Here is a 27,581-nt window from a genome sequence, read left to right as displayed (position 1 = left end):
ATGTGTAAGTGCCAGGTTCTCAAAATTCGTGCTTTGTTTTCAGGGAAATTAAACAACGAGAGCAATGTATTCTCCTCTGAGATATATTTGTTATGAATCTTTTTCAATACTTCAGTAGTGTATGATGGTGTCTTGTTACACAGGTTCTCACATCAAGAGAGAAAAATCATGGTAATTGAACACATGGTCGGACAGAGAAGCTATTAACAGTGAGAGACATCAGGTGGCAGATGATTTCCAGAAGTCCCCCATTATGAGAGAAATTAAGTGCCCATGTTATTGCAATATCATTCCTTCCCTTTGTCTTAAATCACAACTCGACTGTATGAGGGTAGTTCATGTGTGTTTCCTGATCTGTGTACTCTCTTGTTTAGATTCTTTGATTTTACCTGATTATAATAAGTGTGTATGAAAGTTCTGTCTGTATCTGAAAACTCTGACCAGTAATCATCATTATTTGTGGTAGGTGGGGGCGCTCGCCATCCACTCACTCGATGTAGTGCTGCTGTCGGGTGTCTGCCCTTTCCTCTCCTCCATCCTTCTTTCCTTCCATCCTCTTGTTTCTTTCTCTCCTTCATTCTTTCCTCATCCTTCAGCCTACAGGTGAATTTACACTCCCTCCTCTTGTCTTTCTTTCCTTCATTCTTTCCTCTTCCTTTTCCCTGTAGGTGACTACACTAAGTGACAAACCAAATGGTTTCCTGTACAATGGGAAACCATTTACTGCACTGGGTGGTAACCATATAACCAAATTTTGGCGCCTGGTGGTTTAGTGGGTAATTACGGAGCTCCAGTCGGATTGAGCCAGTGAAGGTTTATATCCAAGGGGTGGTTGAGGTTTATTGCTCATGTACTGCCACTCAGGGATGAGTGAGGCTGGTCACTCTCATCTTAAATGTCAGGACCAACTTGCCTAGCCCCAGGCTTCTACACTCCTCATGGGGCAATGTAGGATTGGATGATGAATGATTTACCACTGAGCAATTTTCATCAGTATTTTGTTGTATTTTGATTGGAAGTCAGGTGTAATTATTCCCCTGTACAAAGGAAAAGAGGGAAAAGAAGTGTGTGGTAATCATAAGGGCAGTTATCTTCTTAGTGTAATAGGAAAAGTGTATGGTAAGACACTTATTGACAGAATTAGGGAAGTAACAGAGGAACTGGTTGGCGAAGAACAGGGAGGTTTGAGGAAGGGAAGAGGTTGCTTAGGTCAGATATTCATTCTTAGGTCTTTAGTGGAAAAGTTTCTAGAGAAGCGAAAGAAGTTGCATGTGGCCTTCATGGATTTGGAGAAAGCATATGACAGGGTGGATAGACAACGAATTTGGAAAATATTAAGAATAATGTATGTGGAGTAAATGAGAAGTTATTGAATGCCGTGATGAGTATGTATGAAGGGGGATAAGGCTGCAGTGCGTGTGGATAGTGAATTGAGTATAAAAGTTACTGAATGCCATGATGAGTATGTATGAAGGGGATAAGGCTGCAGTGCGTGTGGATAGTGAATTGAGTATGAGAAGTTATTGAATGCCATGATGAGTATGTATGAAGGGGATAAGGCTGCAGCGCATGTGGATAGTGATTGGAGTTCATTTTTCTCTTTGAACGTTGGATTGAAACAGGGATGTGTCATGTCTCTATGGTTGTTCAGTCTTTATATGGATGAGGTTATAAAAGAGATACAAGGTAGGGCAGTGGATGTTGGAGCAGCGTTAATGAGAGAGGGCAACATTTGGAAACTCCTTGTACTGTTGTTTGCAGATGGTACTGTATTGTTAAGTGAAGACAAAGGGGAACTGCAAGGCGTTGTGAATTAGCTTGGCAGAGTGTGTAAGAAATGGAATCTAAAGGCAAATTTAGGGAAGAGTAAAGTTATGGTCTTCGAGAGAGATGAAGTCACTGGATATACAGTGATATTGGATGATACGGAAATGAAAATTTAAGCACATTTAAGTACTTGGGTAGTGTGATGAGTAAGGATGAAAGTTTGGAGGGTGAAGTTCTTGAAAGGGTACAACAAGGAAGAAGGGTTGCTGGTTCTTTGAAAGCAGTGATAGGAACCAGAGAAGTGAGCATGAAAATGAAAAAGTTACAGCATGACATTATTGTGATACCAACTCTAATGTATGGAAGGGAAGCTTGGACCTTGTTGGAGGGACACAAGTCAAGAGTGAGAGCAGTGGAAATTTGTTATTTGAGTGGAGCATGGGGAATCACATGGAGTGAGAGACTTGACAAATGAGGAAGTAAAGGAGCATTGTGGTGTGGATGTGATAGGAAGCATTAGGAGAAACACATTGAGTTGGTTTGGCCATGTGGAGAGGATGGAGAGTGAGAGACTGATGAGGAGAGTGTATGTGAGTGAGGTGGAGGGGTGGGGAGAGGGAGGGGGAGGCCAAGGATATATGCAACAGGTCAGCTCTGGAACTGTCTCCTTTTGTATTTCCTACTGCCTATGATCTCCAGTCTTTGAAACGCAGTTTGTCCAGGTATCTCAAAATGAGTAGATCTTGATTTTGGCTCTCTGTTATCTTGTTTTTGTTTTTTCTTGGAACAATTTGCAGATTCCTGGCCTTTGGTTTCTTCTGTGGGGGAAGGGGGAAAGCTGGGAAAATCCCAAGACTTACAAACATTGACATGGCGCATCCGCTCTTGATATAGTTTCATGAGTGAGCTGTTTTCACTTGTTTGGACTTTTTACCCGTGAATATTGCTTTTCATTGGCCTACACCATCACATCTGGGGCAGAAGGCGAGTTTCATGAACCGTTGCTCACACTCCAAAATCACGAACAGCAATATATAGTTAGATGCATGCCAATACAGTAAAACCTCGAAATAATGGACTTCAATAGACCGGAATTCACTGTTATCGGAATCGAGGAGCAGCTGGACTAAATTCTTATGTATCAAAAAAAATCCGATAAGCCAGAAGCAGTCCGATCTGCAGTGTTCACCACAATAAGGTGAATAAAAGACATGTTTATCAGTGTACAGCACAGTATTATTATATATACAGTAATCACTCCAATATCCGACGTAATAGAGCCATTGGTAGGTCCGGTTATTGGTTTTGTCCGGATATTGGGCCCCAGCTTATGGACTTGTACTTATGGACCCTAACTCAGAGAAACACCTATACAACTCCCTCTGGACATGCATAGCACCTATTTAAGACCCAAATCACACCAATAAGGCACATAAATGACTGAAATAAATGCAAAAGAAACATAAAATGAGGGTTTAGAAGTATGTTCATACATTAATAAACATTCTGGTACTTATGGACCCTAACCTAGCCTAACTCAGAAAAACACATTCCTACTGCACATGCATAGCTACTAACACCCTATTCACACCAATAAAGGACATTAAAGAGTGAAATGAGGTAAGTATAGTATGGAAAAAAGTGCAGTATGAAACATTCTGGTAAATATAGTATGGAAAAAAGTACAGTATGAAACATTCTGGCTACTTACAGCAAGTCCCTGGCCACCACGATGAATAACCGCCTCCTCTCGGACTCTGACAGTAAGAACGATTTCCTGAAGCACTTGCGGTACACTCTTCCTGAAGCCTTGCACTGAACTTAGTCAATAACACACAGAAGTCCGTTCTCTTCACAGTGTTCACTTTTGTCCAAATAATGCTCCAGTGTAACTTAGTGTTGCACTTTAACTTTTCCCATTTTTTTTCCATTTTCAAAAGCCAAAACAAAGAAGTCTGTTTACGTTAAATTTATTTTCCATTGAGTCTTTTCTCTCAACTTGAAAACCTTAACACAACACACCGTTTTTTTCACTGCACAACACTCAAAATTCCCGTGTGGTCTAGTGGAGAAGTTCTTGCTGTTTATTCACTGTCAGAGTCCGAGAGTATCACTGGCAGGCGACCTAGGGGTGCATTGCTGGGTCGTGGTGATGGCGTACCCACTGCAGAGGACTCTGAAGAAAGCCACAAACTCACGTCGAGCGGTGACTCCACCATGGCTGATGTGCTGGGCTGTGGCTCGGAGCATGAGGGCTTGTCTTGGGGAGGCAACGGAGTGGAGCCAGGGCTGGGCACAGCGGGGGTCACGGGCCTGAAAAAACTGTCAATCGTTGACTGACGCAATGACTGACGATTCTGACGATTGATGATGCGCTGCCTGAAAGCACGCACTTCCTCCATGAGTCCCAAGGGCCCCATCTCCCTGTCGCAGTCCGGGTGTTCTAGGTAGTCTAGGACGAACTCTAGATGTTCCGGAGTGCGCTCAGCTTGGGGATGGCTGGAGTAGTGTCCTGCTGAGAGGAGTCCGCATCATCGTCGCCTTCGTCGTCGGAATCTTCAAGTTCGGTACTGACACCAGCAACCGAAGACGCGATCTCGATATCAGACAATGTCTGATACCCAGGATCGCCCTCGTCGTCGTCCAACCACTCACGAACATCGTCCACATCAACATCGTCGCCGTGCGTACGTAGCCGTGCATGGAAGTCATCCACGTCAAACCCTAGAAAATCGTACTCCACATCCATTCCGAGAAGCAGACGAGACCAACCATTTTCAAGAGTTTTCACAGGGACTTCCTTCCATGCACTAGCCCAGTTGTACAGCGCAGACTCGATGTTGTAGCGGCAAAGGTTTTCCAAAGTCCGCTTGCCTCGTGTGTCCCGTCCTTCCCTGCGCTCGTCCTCGTCCTCGAGAACAACCATCACCTCGTCCAAGAACTTCCGACGGTATAGGTGCTTTGTTGCCACGATTACTCCTTGGTCCATGGGTTGAATGAGAGCAGTCGTATTAGGTGGCAGAAACATGCACCTAATACGGCCATTCTCAGCAACCAAGTCCTTGTTGCACGGGTGGGCAGGTGCATTGTCGAGCAGAAGGAGAGCCTTTACCTGGTCGCGAGGGATTCCCAGTGTCTTTGTCTGGTAATGGATGACCTCCTTGACGAAGTGACGGTGAAACCAGTCTTTGAAAATCACAGCTGTGAACCATGCTTTCAAAGAATGGTACCAGACGACAGTAAGGACATCCATTACCCCACGAAGGCACCGAGGCTGCTTTGCACGGCCAACAACAACGGGCTTAAGCCGGTGCATGCCGTTAGCACTGGCACAACACAAAGCAGATATCCGCTCCTTGGAAAGCTTGCGGCTAGGTACATGCTTCTCCGTCTCCTCGGCTAGAATGTTCATTGGCAGCGAGTGATAGAATAGGCCAGTTTCGTCAGCATTGTAGACTTGACCGAGAGTTAGGCCCTCCCTGTCGATCAAGCCTTTCACCTTGTGAAGAAACTCAACTCCATCCTGGTTAGCGTCCAATGCTTCGCCATGTGCTTTACGGTTAGTAAGGCCATGTCGCAACTTGAACGAGAAGAGCCAACCCTCGGATGCCTTGAAGTCTAGGGCGTCGTGAAGCCTTGCGAACTTCTCAGCAGCAGCCTTCAGCTCCGTTCCACGTACCATCACACCAGCTGCACGTTGCTGTCGATACCAAATCAACATGGATCAGTCGATTTCTGCAAACTTGGGGGTAAACATAACCTTCCTTTCCACGTTGCGTTTGCTTCTCGACGAGAAGTCAGCCGTGTACTGCATGAGTTTGTCTCGGGAACGTTTGATATCGAACAAAGTCGACCGGGCCAGGTTGTACTCGCGGAGAATGTGGGAAGAAGACCAACCTGCATCAACTTTCTCCAATATCTCCCTCTTCTTTTCCAGAGTCAACACCACTCTCTTCCTTTTCTCAGATGGCGGGGCCATCATCATACACACTAAGAGGAGGCCCGAGAGCAGCAGGAGGCCCTGCAGCAGGTAGGGCACCACCACAAAAGTGAGCATGTGGGCAGCCATTGCGAAGATCGTAGGTCCAATCGCGGTGAGAGACAGGCGTGAAGTGGGGAGGATGCAGCGGCGCTCTATCAGATGTCGGAGGAATGACGCACCAAAACAATGCTCTCCCGCGGCGCGCCTGGCAAGTTCAAATTACGGACAGGAATTTTTTTTTTTTTTTTTTTTTTTTTTTTTTTTTTTTGGGGGATGTTGGATCCCAGGACGATAAGGTCCGGGTAGTGGGGATGTTCGGTTATTGGGCATCCGGATATTAGAGTGATTACTGTATATTATACCATTTGATTTTTGTAGTGAATGTATAATACCTGTACAGTACAGTATTGAAGTGATAGTGAAAACAGTTTAAAAACCATTGGTGCAATCTGGACTAATGTCTGATATATTGGAAAATGTCTGGGTTAGGAGGGGGAAGTCTGGACGTTGCTTTTATCGGAATTTTGCTTTTTTCAGAATGGCCTGGGCCCCAATTATTCCTTATAATGAGGCTTTACTGTACTGTGTTTTTCCCTATGACAAAGTCGACAGATCTGTAAAAGGTACACCTGTGGGGAACCCCCTCCCACTCCCCATGGAAAGTTTGAATATTTGCTCTTGGAGAGCTGTGAGCAATTTTCTTTTGAAATACAGAGTTGCTTCGCTTGAAATTTTGAGTTGATTTGACATTTCAGCTGTTGCCTCAGCTGATGCATCAACTGATTATATAGCATTTTTCAATTTTGGCCATAAGGAGGCAATTTTATAAAACAGTTTCACATATTCTGTGAGTTTCAAAGAGAGTGGCTTCTATAGCTAGATGTCTTATTCCTGTTCCCTGCCATTTTGCTGCCCTCCCTTCCTCCCCTCCCCCCTTCAACATACACCCTATCTCTCATATACCTCTCTACTCCATCTCTTCATCTCATCCTGTCTCCTCCTCCCTCTCCCCTCCTCCACCTCACCCACATACACTCTCCTCATTTGTCTCTGATTCTCCATCCTTTCCACCTGGTCAAACCCCCTCAGTGTATTTCTCCTAAATTTCTATCACATGCACATCCACACCACAACATCCTTTTACTTCATTCATCAGTCTGTCTGTCCATGTAACTCCATATGCTCCTTTCAAATAACTAATTTCCACTGTTCTCACTCGAGTTGTGTCCTTCCAATAAGGTCCAAGGTTTTCTTCTGTACATTAGAGTGGGGATCAGTATTATCATGCAGGATCTTTTGTACTTCTGTGCTCATTTCCCTGTTTCTTATTATTGCTTTCTGTAAACCATCAATCTTTCTTCCCTGCTGAACCCTTTTAAGCACTTCAGCTTCTAACTTCCATCCTTACTCATCTCACAACCCAAATACTTAAATGCACTCACATTTTTCATTTCCTCACAGTCCAGCCTCACTGTGCATCCAGTGACTTCATTTCTTTCAAAGACCACAACTTTACTCCTCCCTACATTCACCTTTAGATTCCATTTCTTACATGCTATCCCAAACTCATTCACCAGGCCTTGCAGTTCCCCTTATTCTTCAAGTAACAATACAGTATCATCTGCAAACAACAGAACAGGAAGTTTTCAAGTGCTGCTGTCTCTCATTAGGGCCACTACTACATCCACTGCCCTACTTTGTACCCCTTTTTACAACTTCATCCATGTACCAGTTGAACAGCCATGGTGACATGACACATATCTGTTTCAGTCCAACATTCAAATTGAAAAATTCACTTGGTTCACCATGCACACACATTGCAGCCCTAATGCCTTCGTACATACATTTCATAGCATTCAGCAGCTTTCCATATACTTTCCGAAACTCATTAACCAAGTCTGGCAGTTCCCCATCGTTTTCACATAACAATACAGTATCATCTGCAAACAGTAGAACAGGAAGTTTCCAAAACACAGCCTTCTCTCATTAGGGCTGCTACAAGATCCACTGCTCAACCTTGTATCTCTTTTTCTAACTCCATCCATGCAGAAATTGAACAACCATGGTGATATGACACATCCCTGTTTCAATCCAACATTTAAATAGGAAAAATTTACTCGGATCACCATCCACACACATTGCAGCCGTAACGCCCTCATACATATTTTTGACGGCATTCATCGGCTTTCCATTTTCACCATATATTTTTTATGTTTTCCACATTCCATGTCAATCCACTCTGTCTTATGCTTTCTCCAAATCCATGAAGGCAGCATACAACTTCTTTCCCTTCTCTAGAAAGTTTTCCACCAAACACTATGAATATCTGATCTATACAGCCTCTTCCCTTCCTGAAATCTCCATGTTCTTCCCAAACTAATTCCTGTTATTTCCTTAACTCTGTCAATAAGCATCCTCCCATGTACTGTATACTTTTCCTATTACACTAAGAAGGGAAGTGCCCCCATGATTACCACACGCTTCTTTTTCCCCTTTTCCTTTGTACAGGGGAATAATAATGCAGTAAGACCTCCCCAAGTCAGCATAATAGGGGCTGAGGCCTTGCCGACTTACGGGAATCCACCCCCCACCCCCCAAAAAAAAAAGTGTCTAAGATCACATACCGTATTTTCATACAGTAGTAGGGTGTAATCCAAGATTAGAGGAGGCCATTTGGTAGGATGTAGAGGTGATTGGGAGGCTCAAGATCACTTCTGTGCACAATTTTCTAACCATAACCACACTTAAGATACTGTACACTATACATGCCTTTATCACTAATTTACATTACTATCCATCCATCATCCAATCTTACATTGCCCCATGTGGAGTGTAGGAGCCCAGGGCTAGGCAGTTGGTCCCAACATTTAAGATGAGACACTTTATATACAGTACACTTATTCACTACTATCACATTATCACTTTAAAAAATGTTCTCAGGAGTAAGCAGCAGGAAGACTCACTGCTGGTGGAGGTTTGGGGCTCACAGAGTACTGGCTTTGGCTTAAAAAAGTCAGAGATTTTTCTTTGCTTCTGAGCAGCATGCTGTCTCATGATCACACCACCTGTGATATCTCTGAGTGCAGGGTAATATTTATCAAAGCCATCATACTGTACCAGTCCCTCCAGAGTCTTATCCAGGTAAAAACGGAGCTCTGACATCTTCTCTGTAGGTGGCATGTCTTCTTAATCACTATCACTCTCCTTCACATGCAGCAGCAGCTTCCTTAGACACACTGAAGGCAATTTCTGTCTCACTCTGGTGGTGGGAGCCCTGGTCCTGAGCATCACATTCTTATTCTCCTATGTGTGATGTCAGGTTCTCCACCACCATGAGCAGATTCCACTGAAGTTTGACTTATACAAGTTTGAGTGGGATAGCCTGATGTGTTACGCCTCATGTGATGCTGAGTTTGGATTGTTGTTAGTCGGCATTTTGCTGACGTAGGATCATTTGCCAACTATTTTTTTGCCATGTGGTCAATTTTTGGAAATTATTTTTGAATGAATATTTTGAAGCCATGCCAGCTTATATTTAATTCCAGCTAAGGGAGGTTTTGCCGTACCTAACTTTCAATACTCCATGACTATGTTTCTCCCAGGCCAATCTGCACATCTTCCATATCCATTCTACTACTATCTCTTCAACCCATGCTTCAGCATTTCACTACACTCTCCATATATTCCTGGGGCTTACCCCATTTTGACTTTTTTCATTGCTTCCACTACTTCCATCCTACTGATTTCTTCCTATTTTCTCACCCCCTTCCATCTCCCAGTCATTCCCCAGCCCCTTATCCTCGCATCACTTTCATTCTTTTTGTTTAACAGTTCCTGATAGTGTTCTGTCCATCCGCTCACTTTTTCTCCCTTCTCCACTAGCAGTCTACCATTTTTATCTTTTGCTCCCCATAACTTTAATTCATACTGCTGTCCATGAGAAATTTTCTGTGCAATGTGCTAGGGAGGAAAGTCACATGCAATATGTGACTGGACTGTGTAGTCATGGTAAATAGAAGCATTAATGAATGCTGGTTATAGTCAGTCCCATATTACTCTTGCTGGCTGTAGTGATTGAAAGCTTGCTAAATGATTTCTGGAACAGTTAAGTGGAAATAACCAGCATATGCTCCTGCTGCATGACATGACTAAGTAACCTCAAGTCACCTCGTGGGTATTCAGACTGATGTGTACAACATCCAGGTCTTTACCATGACTAGCAGTTTAGATCATAAGCAGCACTGTACAGTACTGTACAAGTAACTTGGATTAGAGATGTCCATCATATGATATTTAAAAGTTTGTCTGCCTGTTTGTTTGCTATAGAAATTAAAGGAGAACGATCTAGAATGCTCCAAGGGGTGAAATGGAGGTAACTTTTTACGAGAAAGTTAATGGTGCAGTTTAAGTGAGCCCCTGATGGCCAAAAGTAGAACTGATCAGTGTGGTGGCTAGTTACCATAGTTTTAACTTCATTTTGCAAGCGTACAATATATCAACCAAAAAAATCACTATCAGTCAGCATGGTGGAATGTAGTGGCTGGGTGTGGGTAGGGTGGTGGGTGGATGGGTCAGGTGGTCAGGAGGATGAATTGAGTGGTGAGCAGAGTTGGGTGGGTGTGGTAGGTCAGAGTTGTACAGTAAGGGTGGATAAGTGGGTGGGGTGAGTCAGTGGGTGAGGGCAATGCAGCGTGGATGGGTGGGTGAGTAGTGGGAAACTAGGTTCATGAGGTGAATAGGTCCTTGGTAAATATATCCTAGGGGAAATGGGGGAACATAGGCTCAGTGGGTAAAATGGAATCTTGGGGGTTGTCTCCCAGGGGGAGTGGCTCCCTATAGTCCCAGCCAATGGCAGTATTCTTGGTCATAGCTATTTACATGGGCAGCACTGGGTACCCTGCCAGTTACCAAAATAAAACCCTTAAGAGAAAAGGTAGGATTCTGATGGTAAGCCTTATTAGTGTGTATGTACATGGTCATGCATGTTCATATGTGTAGGTATATATCTGTTATCAGTGTATTGTAGGACCAGACTCTCCTTGGAGGGAGAGTGATAGCCAAAGCTTGGCACTTCCCCATGCTGGTAGAGTTTGAATGGGGAATAGTGTTTTTCAAGTTGGCAATTTTCGTGTTTATCAATAGGTTAGAAAGGGTACCAATCCCGCACATTTAGCGATTACCTGACACATTTAGCTACAGTATGTGAGAGGCGTGAGATGCCTTGCCCATCCACCACCAGACTGCCATTGTTATAATTTTTGTAAGTGTCTGGCGACCTTGGGTGCTTTTATTTCTCTCATAGTGCCGAGCATTTGACGTTTTTTGCTGGTGAGTAAATGTATAACCATAAAGTACTGTATCTGTATAATGTATTGCTAATACTGTACACTGTGTTTCATTTTCAGCACTTAAAGTAGGAAATTGGGGGTCAAAATGGGTGACTTGGAGGATAGGCGCAGACTAATTGATATTTTTCCCATATAAAGTGCACTTTGCATTTAGTGATATTGCATTTATCAGTGGTTTCCCCTGACTAATTAAATCGCTAAATGCAGGGAACCACTGTAGATTGTTTCATATGAAAATCAAAAAGTTGTAAGGGGTTTGTGAGAGTCTGTATAAGTAATCAATAGAACTGATGTGTGAAAAAATGCAAATAGAGTATGAAATGATATACAAGGTGCTACCCAAAAGTTTCCAAAATTTGAAAGCAGGGTAGAAACTGCTTGTCGTACAGTGTGTGGGTGCTAGGTGGCAGTGTATGCACCCTTTGTTTGTTAGTGTGTCAAGTGGATGTTGTGCAGGGTGAATGCACTCGCTGCATGTTTTTTGTTACTGTCGTGTTTGGGGTAGTTGCAAATTTTGTGATCTCAGAAATGGAAGATGTGAAAGAGCAATCGTGGGCATCAAGTTTTGTGTGGAACTTGGGAAGAACATGGCAGAAACTCATACAATGTTAAAACAAGCATTTGGCGGCAGTGCTTTGGGGGTTACATAAACCTACGACTGGTTCAAGCAGACAAACATTGACAGATGATGATGCATTTTCTGGTCGCCCATCCACCATTTCATTTCCTGACAATGTGGCCAAAGTTCATGGAACCATCCTAGAAGATCAGAGGAGGACAATCCATGATGTTTTTGACATTGTTAGCGTATTGTATGGAACATGCTAACGCATTTTGTCTGGCGATGTATGGTGAGAAAGCCAAGACAAGCAGCGACAAATAAATGGGTGCTTCACCTTGACAGTGCACCCGTGCACACAACCCTTGTTGTTCAGCAGTTTTTGGCATAAAAGAAACTGCCAGTTGTCCCCCACCCCTCCTGTTCACCAAAATTGGCCACCCTGTGAGTTTTTCCTTTTTCCAAAAATGAAAATCCAGTTGAAAGGACTACGATTTGACACCAATGAAGAGATCCGGGAAAAAAAATCGCAGAAGGTCCTGGGCAAGCTGATGCTCAAGGACTTCCAGAACGCATTCTAATCATGGGAGAATCATTGGAATTGATGTGTGCACTCCCGGAGACCACTTTGAAGGGAACGATGGTGACTAGGACTTGACATAGGTTTTCTTTGTTCTTTAGTCATTTTGGGAACTTATGGGTAGCACCTCATGCTACCAGCACCCAGTGTAAGTGCTCCTGTGGCAGTAGTTAGACTCTCAAATCTAGACACACACATCACAGGATGAGTATAGTACACAGCTCCTCTGAACTGTCTGCTTGCATCCCTCCACCACTACGGCGGGCACGTAGTATCCGTCTAGCAGCAAACTCTCATCCCTTTTCTGTCCAACTCTAATGCAGGAGTTAACTACTACTCCCAGTCCATCATGTATGCAACAGGTCAGCTCTGGAACTGTCTCTTTCCGGCTGTTTTTCCTACTGCCTACAATCTCCATTCTTTTAAACATACTGTTTCCAGGCATCTCGAAATGAATGGATCTTGAATTTGGCTGTCTGTTATTTCTTCCACTTATTTTTTTATTTATTTTTTGAGGGAGAAGTTTGTAGTCCCCTGGCCTTTGGTTCCTTCTTCCTGGCATAAAAAAGATAAAAAAAAAAAAGTATAATCTTGTGTACATTGCAGGAACGTTATTTGTCACGTGCTGTGTTGTTGTGACAGTTTTAACGTGGAAGAGTAATTTTTTTTGCTTCACATACTATAGGGAATGTGGTACAGTGCTGTATTACATGATGCTAAAATGTTTAATATGATTCTGCAAGACAGTATATTTGATGCAATGTTACAGGTGAGGTACAGCGAGGCAAAAAGAGGAAGCTTGAGGATGGAGAAGACTAATCAGGGAGTGGGGCGCCCCAGGCACGTGGCTACCCCAGAGCCCAGAGGTGACTGAAGGAGAAGGGGGAGGTTTGAGGAGCCCACCATCATAGCCACAACTTATACTATCCAGAGGGATTGCATAGCCATTCTGGTTGTAGTGTCCCAGTCCTGTTAAGGAGCTAATAAGCCTCAGGTTGGCCAAATTAGTATTCTAGCATTGTGGTAATCTCAAAAGTGTACCTCTGGATTCCTCGGCAGAATTCGAGGCATAGCCAGTATAGTTTAGGCTCGTTGTTGCACTCCCCATGTCTGTTACAGACATCCATAGGCCCCTCCCCCCCCAAACCCCAAGCCTCTCTGAAACTTGGAACCCACAAGCCCTGGCCATACTTCCTGACTGGTGTGTGAGCCCATTTTGGCACTGGCTTCATGTTCCCCCAGTGACCCGTCTCACCCTGTGTCAGGCCACCTCCCTTGTCATTGTATGTTAGTGTGCATTTCAGGAACCATGTTGAAAGAGAAGCTTTAGTGATTTTGAGAATATAGCATCTGATGTACTTGTTAGGTAGAAGACGGAATATGGTAGGTAGTGGGTTTATATGTGGATTATATGTGTGTGTGTGTGTGTGTGTGTGTGTGTGTGTGTGTGTGTGTGTGGGTGGGTGGGTGTGTTTGTGGGTGGGTGGCAGTGGGAGGCGGGTGACATGTGGTCTGTATGCGGCCATGATACAAACACGTTCAATTGTTTTATCCATAATCCTTGGTAATTCATCTGATATAGTTGCTTTCTTTTTGATGTTTTTTGTGTCTTTAATTTTGTTGAAACCTTTGGGAATGTTGCCTTCAAATTTTAGCTTTTTATCTGTTCATTGTTTGTCAGTATGACAGATTATTTATGGAATCTTCACTGTCAGCAATAATAGTTTCAGTTTGATGTAGTCCCGATTGGTGTATGTGTCCATGCTTCTATTTATGTAAGATTCCTTATAAGGATGGTTAGCAATGGGGGGAGGGATGTACATAAATTATAGCAAGTAACACCATCAGTACAGTAATTATAAGATGTTATAAGAGGTTTGTCTAGACTACCCTTTATTTTCATTTTAATATTATTACAATTATTCATATGTATACATTAGCAGATTGTTGTGTGTCAGTGCCAGAGGAAACTAAGGGCCATGCTCTGAAACTTGACACCAGGTATTGGTTCCCTTGAATTCACTGACGTAGTTTTCATTTTCATTGTACTACCACCAGACGATTTTGTTCAGCTTAAGGGAGTTTTTTTTGCTGCGGAGTGGATTATGAAGGCTATGTCTAACCTCTCCAGTTCAAAAGGTCTCTGCTAAGCTGATTGAAGGTGTCAGTACTTAGCAAGAATGAGCAGAAAAATACGTCATCAGATTGAAGGGGTAAAGTATGTACAGATGTTGGTTTGAGGAACTGGCATCTTAAGTGGGTCTTTGAACAACATTCTTGTCTGTCATTTGGTCATGTTATAGGGATGCCTGATGCTTAGTTTAAAAGCATTGCCCTAAGTCACTCCTGGGCAACTGTGTGCGTGTGTGTGTATGTGTGTGTGTGGCTGGGCAAGAAATTCATTGTGGCTGCTGAGGTAGGTTTGGCCAGCATCCTTGTTGGTAACTGTGCTGTGCCCTCCACTTTGCATAACCACATTGTAAACTGTATTGAGAGAACATGTAACACCCACTCCCATATTACCCCCTTCATTGTCATATGTTAAATTCTGAAGGGAAAATTAAGTACAAACTTTTATATTTCAATTCTAATATTTCAGTTTCTATATGGAAATTATGTTCTGAATACTTTTCTCCAGCTGTCAGAAGTAAAAAATCATGTTTGGTGCTTTTCTTAGTCCTCTATTAGTTCTGCACTGTCAGGAGAGCCTAATTCAGGGGTTCAGAGCTTTTGTACTGTATAGGTAGTAAGAGCCAGCCAGTGTTTTGGTATTATCTTAGTATGTTGTGTTTGCTGTGGGAGAAAGAGGATGAAATAATTGCCAGATGAGTGAAGTAATGATCTCATGGTTAGTCAGCCCCTTGTCTGCTCTTTCCCCCTCCTACCTCCAACAAGCCAACCAAATCTGATCTCAGCAGCCATGACACACATCTGTGTTGCTGGTTCCGTGCCACCTGCCCCCACCACACCACTACCATCACCACCAGTCCCCACCACCACCACCACATTGACCACCACCCACACTCCAATGTGTCCCATCAGTCCTATAACAGCTTTATGAAAGCTGTTGCTTATCTCCAGTGTTCAGTAGTCGGCAGTTGGCTCTTTGTTGGAATGTTGGTTCCTCAAAGGGATCAATGATTGTTTCTTAAAGTGAGGGGGAAAGCATTTTGATATTTTTGTAATACTCTCAAGGGAGAACCAGTTTGTAAGTTCCATATCGTAGGTAACAAATGAAGAGTAATGTAGTTTGTGAAAGGTAAAGATCTAGAGTGTAGGTGGTTGTACTTGTGGTGGTGGTAGTGGTGGTGGCAGGTGTGACACCCATGCCCACCACAGTTATCAAAGAGTACAAAGTACCGGGCCCAGCCGTCATTGAGTTTCCCGCCACCAAGCCTCTGCTGTATAAGGTTATCTGTCTTAACCCACACAACACACCACTTCTGAAGACTTCTAGGAAGCAGTTGTAATGGAAAGATTTGTTTCCACACATTGGTCATATTCTCAGGTAGGGAGTGCATAGGTGGTAAATTATAATGTGAATTTGTCCAGTGTTTTCTGATGTGCACTCCCTGCCATTGGGAATTATTACACGATTATGGAGGTGACTTGTTTTGTTTCGTCTAGGTGGGTTTTGTCGAGTTGGATTTGTCCAATACTCGAGCCAGCACGAGGATCATTTTAAAGTTTACACACATATGGTAAAGACAAGTAGTGAAGCCCATGTGCCTCTAGTGTGAGGTGAGGTCACTTATCACCTGTTAAAGTCATCTGGGACATACTGAAGCATAGTTTGGCACTCATCCCTGTGACTAGGTATCCAAGTTGTTGTGCTTGTCTTGTTTCTCATCACTATGCAGGGCCTGGCAGTGTCAGTGGCTGCCAACAGCTCTCATATCTATTTACCTGCACCACAGATAAACTGCAGTTGAAGCCTTTATATATATATATATATATATATATATATATATATATATATATATATTTATATATATATATATATATATATTTATGTTATATATATATATATAATTACTCTACTGGAAGATACACTGGTCTTGATCTTAAAAATTTTGTCTGAAGAACTTGGCGGAACAGAAATCAGGGAATTCCACTTTTGTATGTAAACACTGGGACTGTCTGACATGTGATAGGTATTTAACAATAAGAGTCTTTACAGTTGTCTTATGCAAAAACTATTTTTCTTTGTAAATGGAGTGTAATGCCTACTGGAGACAAGCCATGGTTGACTTAAGGCATGACTGAAGTATGTCAGGCTTTTCTGTCATCAGTGTGGGTGAAGTTACACCTTAACCCTTTGACCAGTACCCATGGCTCTTTCACTCAAATTATGTTAGCATAAACTGTAGCCTCCTCACACAGCCTTTCGAAATTTTTGTGTAAAAGAGTATGGTTGACTTGCTGTTTGATTGTATCCTCAGAGTAACGTAATGATAAGAGTGGGATGGGTTGGGGAATGGACATAGCTCACTGGTCAAAGGATTAATGGCCTTGGTGAGTGTCCCATGTCACCTGACTCCTGGCTCAGTGTTTGGTGATATCTGGGTTGTCAGTGGACTTCCTCAGCCAGGTTAAGTGTTCACCTTCACATTTTTTTATGATTATTTTTTTTAATCATAATCATATAATTCTACTTATACATGCAAGAGATTTATCAGAGTTTTGGAGGCAAGGAAAAAGCCCTAAATTTATCAATTTTATTTTTTTTATTATATTAGTGTGATAGGCCAAGAGCCTGCCTACATCACCTGTGCTGCTGTGACATTTGAAGCAGCCAGGGGCCAGCAAGGTCACACTGAACTTGACTCTCCCGGGACACAGCATGGTCGCACCCCGGCCATGCCTGCACTGGCAGCATTTTGGGACTAGGGAACCTCAGTAATCAATACAATGGTGTTAAAGCCCCATTGTGATTTTTTTTAATAATCATTAAAGGTTGTTGTTTATATCTAAACAAGATTCTGCCATGTGAGGTTACTTCCCACTGAAGTCCCAAACATGCATCATTATTTTGTGGTAGCTCAGACTCATAGCTAGTCAATTATGACCCTGACAAATATGAACTCTTCAGCAATGCCCCAGTACTCACTGCCCTACTCTTCCCATCCCATTATACTGTTGTAAGTGGACTTCCAACCTGTCATCTTGCACTTTACAGTGTCCTGCTTTTCTCCACTTACATTGTGGAGAAAAGTGGACCTTTTCCTGACCACAGTTCTGTATTATCCTTCCCTTCCCTCCTCACCATGCAGAGAAAGGTGCCTTCCCTGAGGGGTATTATAGCATCCCCTCATTCGTTGTCGGAGGTTCATACTCCACTTACCCACCCCTGCCGTGCTGTTCCCTTCAACCTGCTTGCTGCTCCTACATTCACCCTTGCCACACTTAGCATCATTACTTTTATGGTGATCCATTGTATTGTTTGTTCTTAGTGCCAACCAAAATATTGTACTTTGTGTATCTTATGCCTGCATGAGTCTCAAAGCTATGAAATATGACCACTCCATAGAAGGGTTTGTTGACAGGTGGACTGCACAGGGAAAGTAACCAGTGTTGGGTTCTGTGCAGTTGTAGATGGTCCAGCCATTCTTTACAGTGATTTTACAGTGTCCAGTTTATCTGTAAAAATTTTTAACAAAATGCTGTGTTAATACTTTCATGTGTTATAATGATACTGTATATACTGTACTGTATAGTATCTTCTGATGTTTACATACTATTGTATAATTGGATTAGGATAGTGGTAATGATTACTGGCAGTTTTCTTTGCATTTCCTGTAATTAAATAGCCCATTTGAATAACTCATGGTGGCATAGATATACAGGTAATTGAGTAATGGAATGGTCATAGAAGTGCCCCACAACTCCCTCCCTGTCTCACAGAAAGGAAGATGTTGGACTGCAGTGGATGGGTAAGTTCAGCTTGCAGTCTGTTAGATTTCTTGTTCAGATGAGCTTGGGGTCACAACAAAGGTTGGATTATGCTAGACCTAATTACTGTAAAAAAAATTCTAACAATGACAAGTGACCTTTTACGGTTCATGACATTGGTATATCCACAGTTCATGACACTGGTTAAATCTCTGATACTTAAAGCAGTGCATTATCCAAAGTGGGGTCTGTGCAGTGTCCGGTTCATAGCCTGCTTTTTTTTTTTTTTTTTTTTTTTTTTTTTTTTTTTTTTCACATTGCTTGTTACCAAATGTCATTGAAAAATTCATATTGTATGTTGTACTTTCCAGCTCCCCACTGGCTTCTACACTCAATATTATGTTAAAGATAACATCAGGATTCCACCAGCTCAAGACCACCGACTGTTATATGTAGTGTACCATTTCTCTGTACAACCCGAGGTCAAGTATGTGTGTGTTGTGTACTGTATTAACTTCATACCATAGAGCCATTTACACATCATCATGTCCACCCTCCCTCACTTTCTGTTACAGTAACCCTTGCAAGGTAAAGATTGCACTCCACACTTAATGAAATGTTGACTTCTTCAGTCTATGTATTCCCAATTTTAATTTTCCTACCTCCAGTCAGTTATATACTCTTATGAGGAGAGACTTTTTGACCTGAGGCGATCAGATATAGCTTTCACTAGATCCCTCACTACAAAAGGTCCCCCCTAAATTAATAAAATTGCCTTGAGGTAGCCAGAAAAGCCAATGGAATACATCACTTGAATCAAGGGCTTAAGATAGTGCTGGTTAACTTGACAAGAGATCTGTTCTTAAATAATTATTTGCCTATATATATATTACAGTACAGTCACTAGTTTTGCACCTGATTGGTACCACAATTGCGTCATGAAACTAAAACTCGTGCATATACTTTACATGTAATAAGTGGTAATTGGTTCAGGGGTCAGCCACCTCATTCCTCCTTAGCTACACATTAATGACACAATACCCCTACTAGAAATTACATAATCAGACATATATTGTATTACTGAACCATTTTGCTAAAGACTTTACCAACACTGACACATAGGGTGAACTGCTTGATGAGGCTTGAAAATGGGTTTTGAGGTTGGGATCGGTAGTTAGTTACCACCTGCCCCCTTACGGCTCTGCACCACCATTGTTGAGTCCCCCACACCACCACTTCCCGATGCCTCAACATCAAAGCCCTAATAGTCCAGTGGGAGCTCATCAAGCTCACCAATGTCGTGAACAAGTGACTGAGGAGATGTGTACAGTATGTGTGTGATCACTCGCCGCCAGGGCTTGCAAATCCCTCAGTAAAATCACGAGACTCCCTACAGAGGAACATTCCTTTTCATCGCAAAACTGCTATTCGCAAAAGTTTATTTAGTGAAACTAGTGAGTGCACTGTACAAGCTAAGTGGACTGCGTTACTCAGTATATTTGTATATCTGTTTTTCATTTCTAAAGGCAAACCACAGTTCATTTTACTTTTTCAGCCTGTTGCAGATTTATAGTGTAAGTTCAGTTTTCTGTTGGTCCTCTTGGTTTGTGGCCATATAACTTACTTTGAAGGGAAGTATGCTGGGTTTCATATTTGTTACCATTGGCTTACAGATCACTATTATTGTTCTTGTATCTGGAATACTATTTTTTTTTTTTTTTTTTTTTTTTTTTTTTTTACTGTTGCTGTAACTGATCTCAATGCCACCAGCATATTATGGCTTTTAATAAAGAGCTGTTAGTGACTTTATTATTGTTATTATACAGTAGTACCATTAGTACTGTAGAAGCAAAGACTATATTGTAGAGAGTATAGATCCAGGGATCCCTCTGATCGTACATGTAACTAGCCGAGTGCTTCTTGTAAGTTACTTGAGGTAGCCAGTGGTGGTTCTGAGGTGTTTATGCAATATTTTTCTTGAGTGACACACACAGGAAGCTCGGCAGTTTATTCCCCGTAGTGTGATTTTTACCTGCAGTTTCATGTGATTGAGAACAAGCAAATAAGGAAAGTATTTTTGTACTTTACTACTCTGAATTGGATTAAGTACAACGCTCATTGCTGCTCTTGGCGACTCTCACTAGTGCTGTCTGGGGTGTCGCACGCCTGGGTCCCGGGAGGTTGTTTTAAGAAATAATGTAGAAAAGCAAGTTGCAAATACACTTTCATTTTTTGTAGCCAGTCTTTTATTTATGCCTAATGATGTGGCCAGGTTGGAAGATATTTTCATGGCAGACACTCAGCAGAGAAGCTTGATAATTTTTTCAGGATGCAATGAAGTAGTATGATTTTATTTTATTTTTTTTGCCATTTGTTTACCCAAAGAAGTTAACCTCTTCACTACATTGACATTTTACTTGTTCTTGTTGCAACCAGATGAATTTACTTATATTAGGAAGGACTGTGTATGGTAAAGGATTTGGAATAATCTCCATTAACCCCCTTCACTGAGGATGATCTTTATTAAGATAAACAAAATTCCCTTGGGGCAGCAAGAATGAAACACTATACCCAAGATGTCATCATATTTCTACTGATGATGTATATGGGAAATGAATTAGAATGAATGTGTAACTCATTTCACTGGGCATGATATTACTATAGTCACGGCACATGACTCTGAGGTTGTCATTATTTTACCCTGGCAACCTATCATTCAAAATGTGCATCCAATTTTGTATCATATTATACATGAATCATATGCATGAATATATTATACCCAAATATTATTATCTATCTATAGCCCAATGCCCTAATCCCGCAAAGGGTGGCTGCAGACAAATGCCTCCAAGTCACTCTGTCACCCACCATTTGACTACCCTTCCCCCAGCTCACTCACCCCTCCCTCATACACCTCTCAACTCCATCCCTCCACCTCATCCTCAGTCTTCCGCTCCCTTTCCCTCCCTCCACCTCACCTACATACACCCTCTTAGTCAGTCTTTCATTCTCCATTCTCTTCACATGTCCAAACCACCTCAGTGTATCTCTCCTAATCTCCACCACATCCACATCCACCCCACAACATTCCTTCACATCTTCATTTGTCATTTTGTCCCTCCATGTCACTCCACATGCTCCTTTCCAGTAATTCATTTCCACTGCTCTCACTCTTGACTTGTTCCCCTTTTTCAAGGTCCATGCCTCGCTTCCATGTGTCAGGGTAGGGATCACAATACTATCATGCAGTGACTTCTTAACTTCCATAGTCACCTCCCTATTTCTCATCACTGCTTTCAGTGAACCAACAATCTTCCTTCCCTGCTGTACTCTTTCATGCACTTCATCCCCCAAAGTTCCATCCTTACTCATCACATTACCCAAGTACTTGAATGCACTCACATTCTCCATATCCTCACCATCCAACCTCACTGTGCATGCTGTGACTTCATTCCTCTTAAACACCATAATTTTACTCTTGTTAACATTAATTTTCAGATTCCTCTTCCTACACACTGTCCCATATTCATTCACCAAACCTTGCACTCTCCCTCATCTTCACTCAGCAATACTGTATCATCAGCAAACAGCAACACCGGAATCTTCCAAATCTCACCCTCATTCATAAGAGCTACCCCTACATCCACTGCCCTACCTTGCACCCCCTTTACAATCCCATATATGTATATATTAAACAGCCATGGAGACATCACACAACCCTGTTTCAGACCCACATTGAGAACAAAGAACTCACTCAGCTCATCATCCACTTGCACCGTAGCCTTAGCTCCTTCGTACATACTCTTCACAGCACTCAACAATTTCCCCTCCACTCCATATATTCCTAATACCTTCCACATACCTTGCCTATCTATTCTGTCATAAGCTTTCTCCAAGTCCATGAAGGCAGCATACACTTTCTTTTCCTTCTCTAGATACTGTACTTCTCCTCTAAACATCTTAGAACAAATATTTGATCTACACACCCTTTTCCCTTCCTAAATCCCCCTTGTTCTTCTCCAACTAGCTCCTCTGTTATATGCCTAACCCTATCAATGAGTATTCTACCATATATTTTTCCAGTCACACTAAGAAGTCAAATATCCCTATGGTTACTACATACTTCTCTCTCCCTTTTTGCTTTGTATAAAGGAACAATTATACCTGATTTCCAGTCCTCCGGAACCCTTCCCTCTTCCCAAGCCAATCTACATACCTTCCATACCCACTCCACTACAATCTCACCCCCATACCTTAGCATTTCACCACACACTTCATCAATTCCTGGGGCCTTTCCCATCTTGATCCTCTTCATTGCTTCCACTACTTCTGCCCTACTGATCTCTTCCTCCCTCCTCTCATCTCTTCTTCTCCCAGCCATTCCCCAGCCACTTATACTCACATTGCTCTCACTCCCTACATTCAACAAATCCTCAAAGTGCTCCTTCCATCTCCTCAATTTCTCTCTCTTCACCAACAATCTATTATTCCTATCTTTCACTCCCCTGCTATTACCCCTTTCACACTGCCTTACTTTCTTTACCTCCTTTCAAAACAATTTCTTACTCTCCCTCCATTTTGCACTCAGATTCCTTCCAAACTCTTCATCCACTTTCTTCTTACTCTCCTTCACCAATCTCTTCACCTCCCTTCTCCTGCCCACATATACCTTTCTCTTCTCTCTCTCATCTTCTCCCCTGCCTCTACTCGCTTGCCATTCACTATATGCCTTCTTTTGTTCCACAGCTCATTTCACCTCATCCTTCCACCATGCTGTCCCTTGCACACCCCTGCATCTCCTCGTCACTCCACAAACCACCTCACACGCTGTGCCTATCTCTTCCGTGAATATCTTACATACGTCTCCATCCCTTCCATCTGCTCTAACTCATACCTTCCCAATCTTTCTTCCACTATGCTCTTATACTCTGCCATTTTCACACTATCTTGCAACTTCTCCATTCTTCTCACAGGAGCTGTTTCCTCTTGTCTTCCCCTTCGTCTCTTCAACCATTTTCTTTGCAGCCTTACTGTTATGGTAGGTGTTTTTAGGGCGGCTTCCCGTCCTAAGAACACCTGGCCTAGTATTGGATTCTTTTCAAGACCGGGGCGATACTACGAATACAGGAGGAGCAGGGCATAAAAACTCAAGGCAACACCTTGCACATATATTCACTAAGGGTCTACAAGAGCAATAGGATTTCTCACAATATCATTGACTCATCAATTCTGGGGCTGCTGAATAGGGGTGACCATATCTCACAGGATACGTGACAGACACAGGTCACGATTGAGGGTGGTACAATTCACAGTGCAGGGCGATACAGTCCACAGTATAGTTCACAGTATGGCGTGATACAGTTCACAGTGCAGTTCACAATATAGGGTGTTACAGTTCACAATACAGGGCGTTACAGTTCAGGAACGCTGGCTCTGGTTTATGTGAGAGTCCGTAAGTCCAACCTCGTGATGATCATTGTGGGGGGGGGGGGCCACTGACTTGACTTTGTTGCAGGGAGCACACAGAGGAGGGGTGAGAATCTAGGTTGGTACAAGTGCAAAGGGGGGGGGGGGAAGTTTGTTGAATTTTAATATCACTACTTCTGGTGCAGGAGCCTTACTTCTATCACACTGCACTTCAAATCACTGTCTGGTCACGTTCACCTAATGATTTCTAAAATGCCAGGAATAGCTGCAACACGACACCCCCGGGAGGAGCCTACGGAGGGGCAGACAGAGCGTGACCCAATCCCGGACAACAGGGACATAAGTCCGCCCGGACCGGGTGCGCCTATGACAGGGAACTCGCCTGCCGCGACCTTAGCAGGAAAAGGAGACTACCTTGCAGGCGAGCTGACCCTCGACAGGATCGGGCTGGAGCTGCCGGTAGCCGCGCCCTTTTTGAGATGCCCTGCAACTGCTCACCCCTTCTTCAGGAGACAGCCAGTAGCCGCTCCCACCTTCGTCAGGAGACGACCGGTAGCTGCTCTGAAGGTGCCCTGGAGACGACCGGTAGCTGCTCTGAAGGTGCCCTGGAGACGACCGGTAGCTGCTCTGAAGGTGCCCTGGAGACGACCGGTAGCTGCTCTGAAGGTGCCCTGGAGACGACCGGTAGCTGCTCTGAAGGTGCCCTGGAGACGACCGGTAGCCGCTCACTCCTCTTTCAGGGGACGGCTGATAGCCGCTCCTGCCTTCATCAGGAGACGGTCAGTAGCCGCTCCGAAGGTGCTCTTGAGACGGCCAGTAGCCGCTCACCCCTTCTCCAGGAGACAGCCAGTAGCCGCTCCCGCCTTCGTCAAGGGACGGCCGGTAGCCACTCACCTTTCCCTCAGGAGGCGGCCGGTAGCCGCTCCCGCCTTTGTCAGGAGATGGCCGGTAGCCACTCTGAAGGTGCCCTTGAGACGGCCAGTAGCTGCTCCGAAGGTGCCCTTGAGACGGCCAGTAGCTGCTTACGCCTTCTTTAGGAGACAGCCAGTAGCCACTCCCGCCTTCGTCAAGAGACGGCCGGTAGCCGCTCCGAAGGTGCCCTTGAGACGGCCGGTAGCCCCTCCGAAGGTGCCCTTGAGACGGCCAGTAGCTGCTCCGAAGGTGCCCTTGAGACGGCCGGTAGCCCCTCCGAAGGTGCCCTTGAGACGGCCGGTAGCTGCTCCGAAGGTGCCCTTGAGACGGCCGGTAACCCCTCCGAAGGTGCCGTTGAGACTGCTGGTAGCCACTCACCCCTCCCTCAGGAGATGGCCGGTAGCCTCTCTGAAGGTGCCCTTGAGATGTCTGGTAGCTGCTCACCCCTTTCTCAGGAGACGGCTGGTAGCTCCTCCTGCCTTCATCAGGAGATGGCCGGTAACCGCTCTGAAGGTGCCCCTGAGACAGCCGGTAGCCACTCACCCCTCCTTTAGGCAACAGCTGGAAGCCGCACCCCTAAAAGGCCACGGCCAGCAGCCAGGCCCTACAGCAGGAGACAGCCAGAAGCCACTCCCCCATCAGGTGCTGCCACACCCCCACAATGTGATATCCTCCAGGAGGAGGGTCCCAGTCCCGAAGACCTGTGGAGAGGCCTTGTGCTATCCCCAGGGTTGTTCTTCACCCAGCCGGCTCCAGAGGGACCCTACCTGACGGACTCCGATGATGGCTGATGCTGCAGCTCACTCCTGACAGTGTCCCCGATGGCAGGAGACCACAGCCACCAGGCCCCCAAGGCCGCCCCCAGGACCCCCAGGCTGGGCTTCTTCTCACCCCGATGCAGTCGACCCTCGTCCTCCATCAGGAGCCTAATTGAGTGCTTCAGGAGGTTGTTCGGCCACGGCCCTGAGGCCCGCACTCCAACTCCCAGCCCTGACAGTGCAGTGCCCTTCGCCGCCCACAGCCCCAGAGGAGAGAAGACTCCCCTACGAGCGATCCCGTGGCTGCTGGATACAGAGGGCACAGGCGGGACTCAGCCCCCACCAGGAGTTGGGCTGTGAGTCCTCCTGCTGCCCCTCACTGACCATGACGCTGCCCCACCGACCGTGAGTGACAGTGAAGAGTGCAATGACAGTGTAATAGTGACTGGAATATCGGGCAGTGTATTACCCAAGAGAACCTAAGTGCAAGGCCCATTAATGTGTGATAGTTACGATTTGAGCAGACAGTGAAATAGTGCGAGCAAAAAGAAAGATCTAATGAGAGTGCAGTGATTCCAGTAAACATCAGACTCGGCCATAACAGTAATTCCTCTGCACTGCAAGAGCTGTGAATTAGTTGCCCAGTCTAAACACAGTTTATAATTCCCTCCAAGTGACAGTGATCTATTCCCCTGCAAACACTGTTCATTGTGGCATTCACCTGCTATCCTGAACTATTGTCTAAATAGTATCCTGCGTGATGCTACTGTCCACGATACTTGCACATGACTTATAATTGCCCAGATTCCTGTTGTTGTGACATCTACCTGTTCCACATATAGAATTAGTCAAAACATGTGTAAGGTTGTTGCCTTGAGTTTTTGTGTCCTACCGCTCTCTTATTTGTCTAAGCTCCGGTCTAGAAAGAAAACCCCGCTGCACACTAGGCGTTCAAGGGACGGGAAGCTGACCCTTAAATACCTCACATAACAATTTCATGTTGACACTTTCACTATGTATCCTCGTACTGTTACACACCTGAATCACTTGACAGTTCAGGCAGGTTGAGGTCGTCCTCCGTGGGCGTGATGAAAGGTCCCGGGTGCTGGGGGCTGGGGACACAGGTCTGGTTTGTGGGGTAGGGGCCAAACAACTCCTCCAGACTCCTTCTGGGCCGCTGGGTGGAGGATCCACATTATCTCGGCCAGGAGTAGGGTGGTTCTTGCCCCGAGGAGCCGGGGGCACCATCGGGGACCCTGGGGCTGCGGTCCACTCTGGGGTGCTTCGTCATCAGGAGGGGGCTGCAGCGTCGTTCCGGGGAGAGGTCCATCAGGGGCAGGTCCTCCTCAGGGGCCGGCTGCAGGGAGAATAGCCCTGGTGATGCTACAGGGCCCTGCCACCAGGCTGTCAGTGGTGGACTCCCTGGCTGGAGGCTGGTACGGCAGGTGGACATGGGAGGACGATGTGTGGAGGTAGAGCGGCTAGAGGCCATCTCTCATCTGTGGGCGCGGCTGGAGGCCGTTGCCTGTGTCTTGTCCTCAGGACCACTACCGACTCTGTGGGTAGTCCTTGTGGAACGGCTTGAGGCCGTTTCGTTAGTGGAAGAGCGGCTTGAGGCCATCTCATTAGCGGAGCCGCTTGAGGCCATCTCATAGCGGAGCCACTTGAGGCCATCTCGTTAGTAGAGCGGCTTGAGGCCGTCTCGAGTGTCGAGCGGCTTGAGGCCGTCTCGTTAGTTGAGCGGCTGGAGCCCATCTCGTTAGTGAAGCGGCTTGAGGCCATCTCGTTAGTGGAGGAGCGGCTTGAGGCCATCTCGTTAGTGGAGCGGCTTGAGGCCGTCTCATTAGTGGAGTGGCTGGAGGTTGTCTCGTTAGTGGGGCGGCTCGAGGCTGTCTCTAAAGTGGAGCAGCTTGAGGCCGTCTCCGTGGGGCTGTAAGGAGTGTAGGATTCAGCTCCACCCCGATCCTGACGCAGGCTGGGCTGGCAAGAAGGTAGTGCACCTGGGCTGAGGTGTATGAGTAGGGGTGCGCAGCTACCCCGGACTTGTGCCCATATGGCATAGATACCCCATATGCTGCATCTACCCCTCTGTTGTCACCTCCTGGGGGTGTCATGTTGTCTTCTGCTGTTATCATCATTTCACCACCGTCGTTGTGGAAAAGTCACGTCCTCATGCCTGGAAGTAGTACGTGCGGGTGGTGTTGGTGCTGTGTGCCGGTGTCAGGTGTTGCAGGAGAACGGTCCAGCGGTCAGTCGTCTTGTCCGGGTTATGGTGTGGGGCATAAGTGAGGAAGAGGGTGGAAGGTTGAGTGGTCGCCTGAAGGAGGCGGAGTAGGTGGTGGGACCTGCAGATGCG

General features: G+C 44.9%; 1 protein-coding gene across 1 annotated transcript in view; it reads left to right on the top strand.

Annotated features, from left to right (window-relative positions):
• The window catches only part of LOC145406660 (acidic leucine-rich nuclear phosphoprotein 32 family member A-like), a 294,562-nt gene extending 280,931 nt beyond the window's left edge, over positions 1–13,631 (top strand). The window contains exon 8 of the mRNA XM_080277747.1: positions 13,006–13,631. Within this exon, the coding sequence (XP_080133873.1) occupies positions 13,006–13,055 (50 nt within the window). The 3' untranslated portion in view covers positions 13,056–13,631. The remainder of the gene's footprint in view (positions 1–13,005) is intronic.
• The last annotated feature ends 13,950 nt before the right edge of the window (positions 13,632–27,581 follow it).

The sequence above is a fragment of the Coenobita brevimanus genome, chromosome 71, assembly GCF_032717465.1.
Source record: "Coenobita brevimanus isolate Jiangsu-jjx chromosome 71, ASM3271746v2, whole genome shotgun sequence".
Classification (NCBI taxonomy): Eukaryota; Metazoa; Arthropoda; class Malacostraca; order Decapoda; family Coenobitidae; genus Coenobita; species Coenobita brevimanus.
The sequence above is the reverse complement of the archived record's forward strand: the minus strand, read 5'-3'. Positions and strand labels throughout refer to the sequence as shown.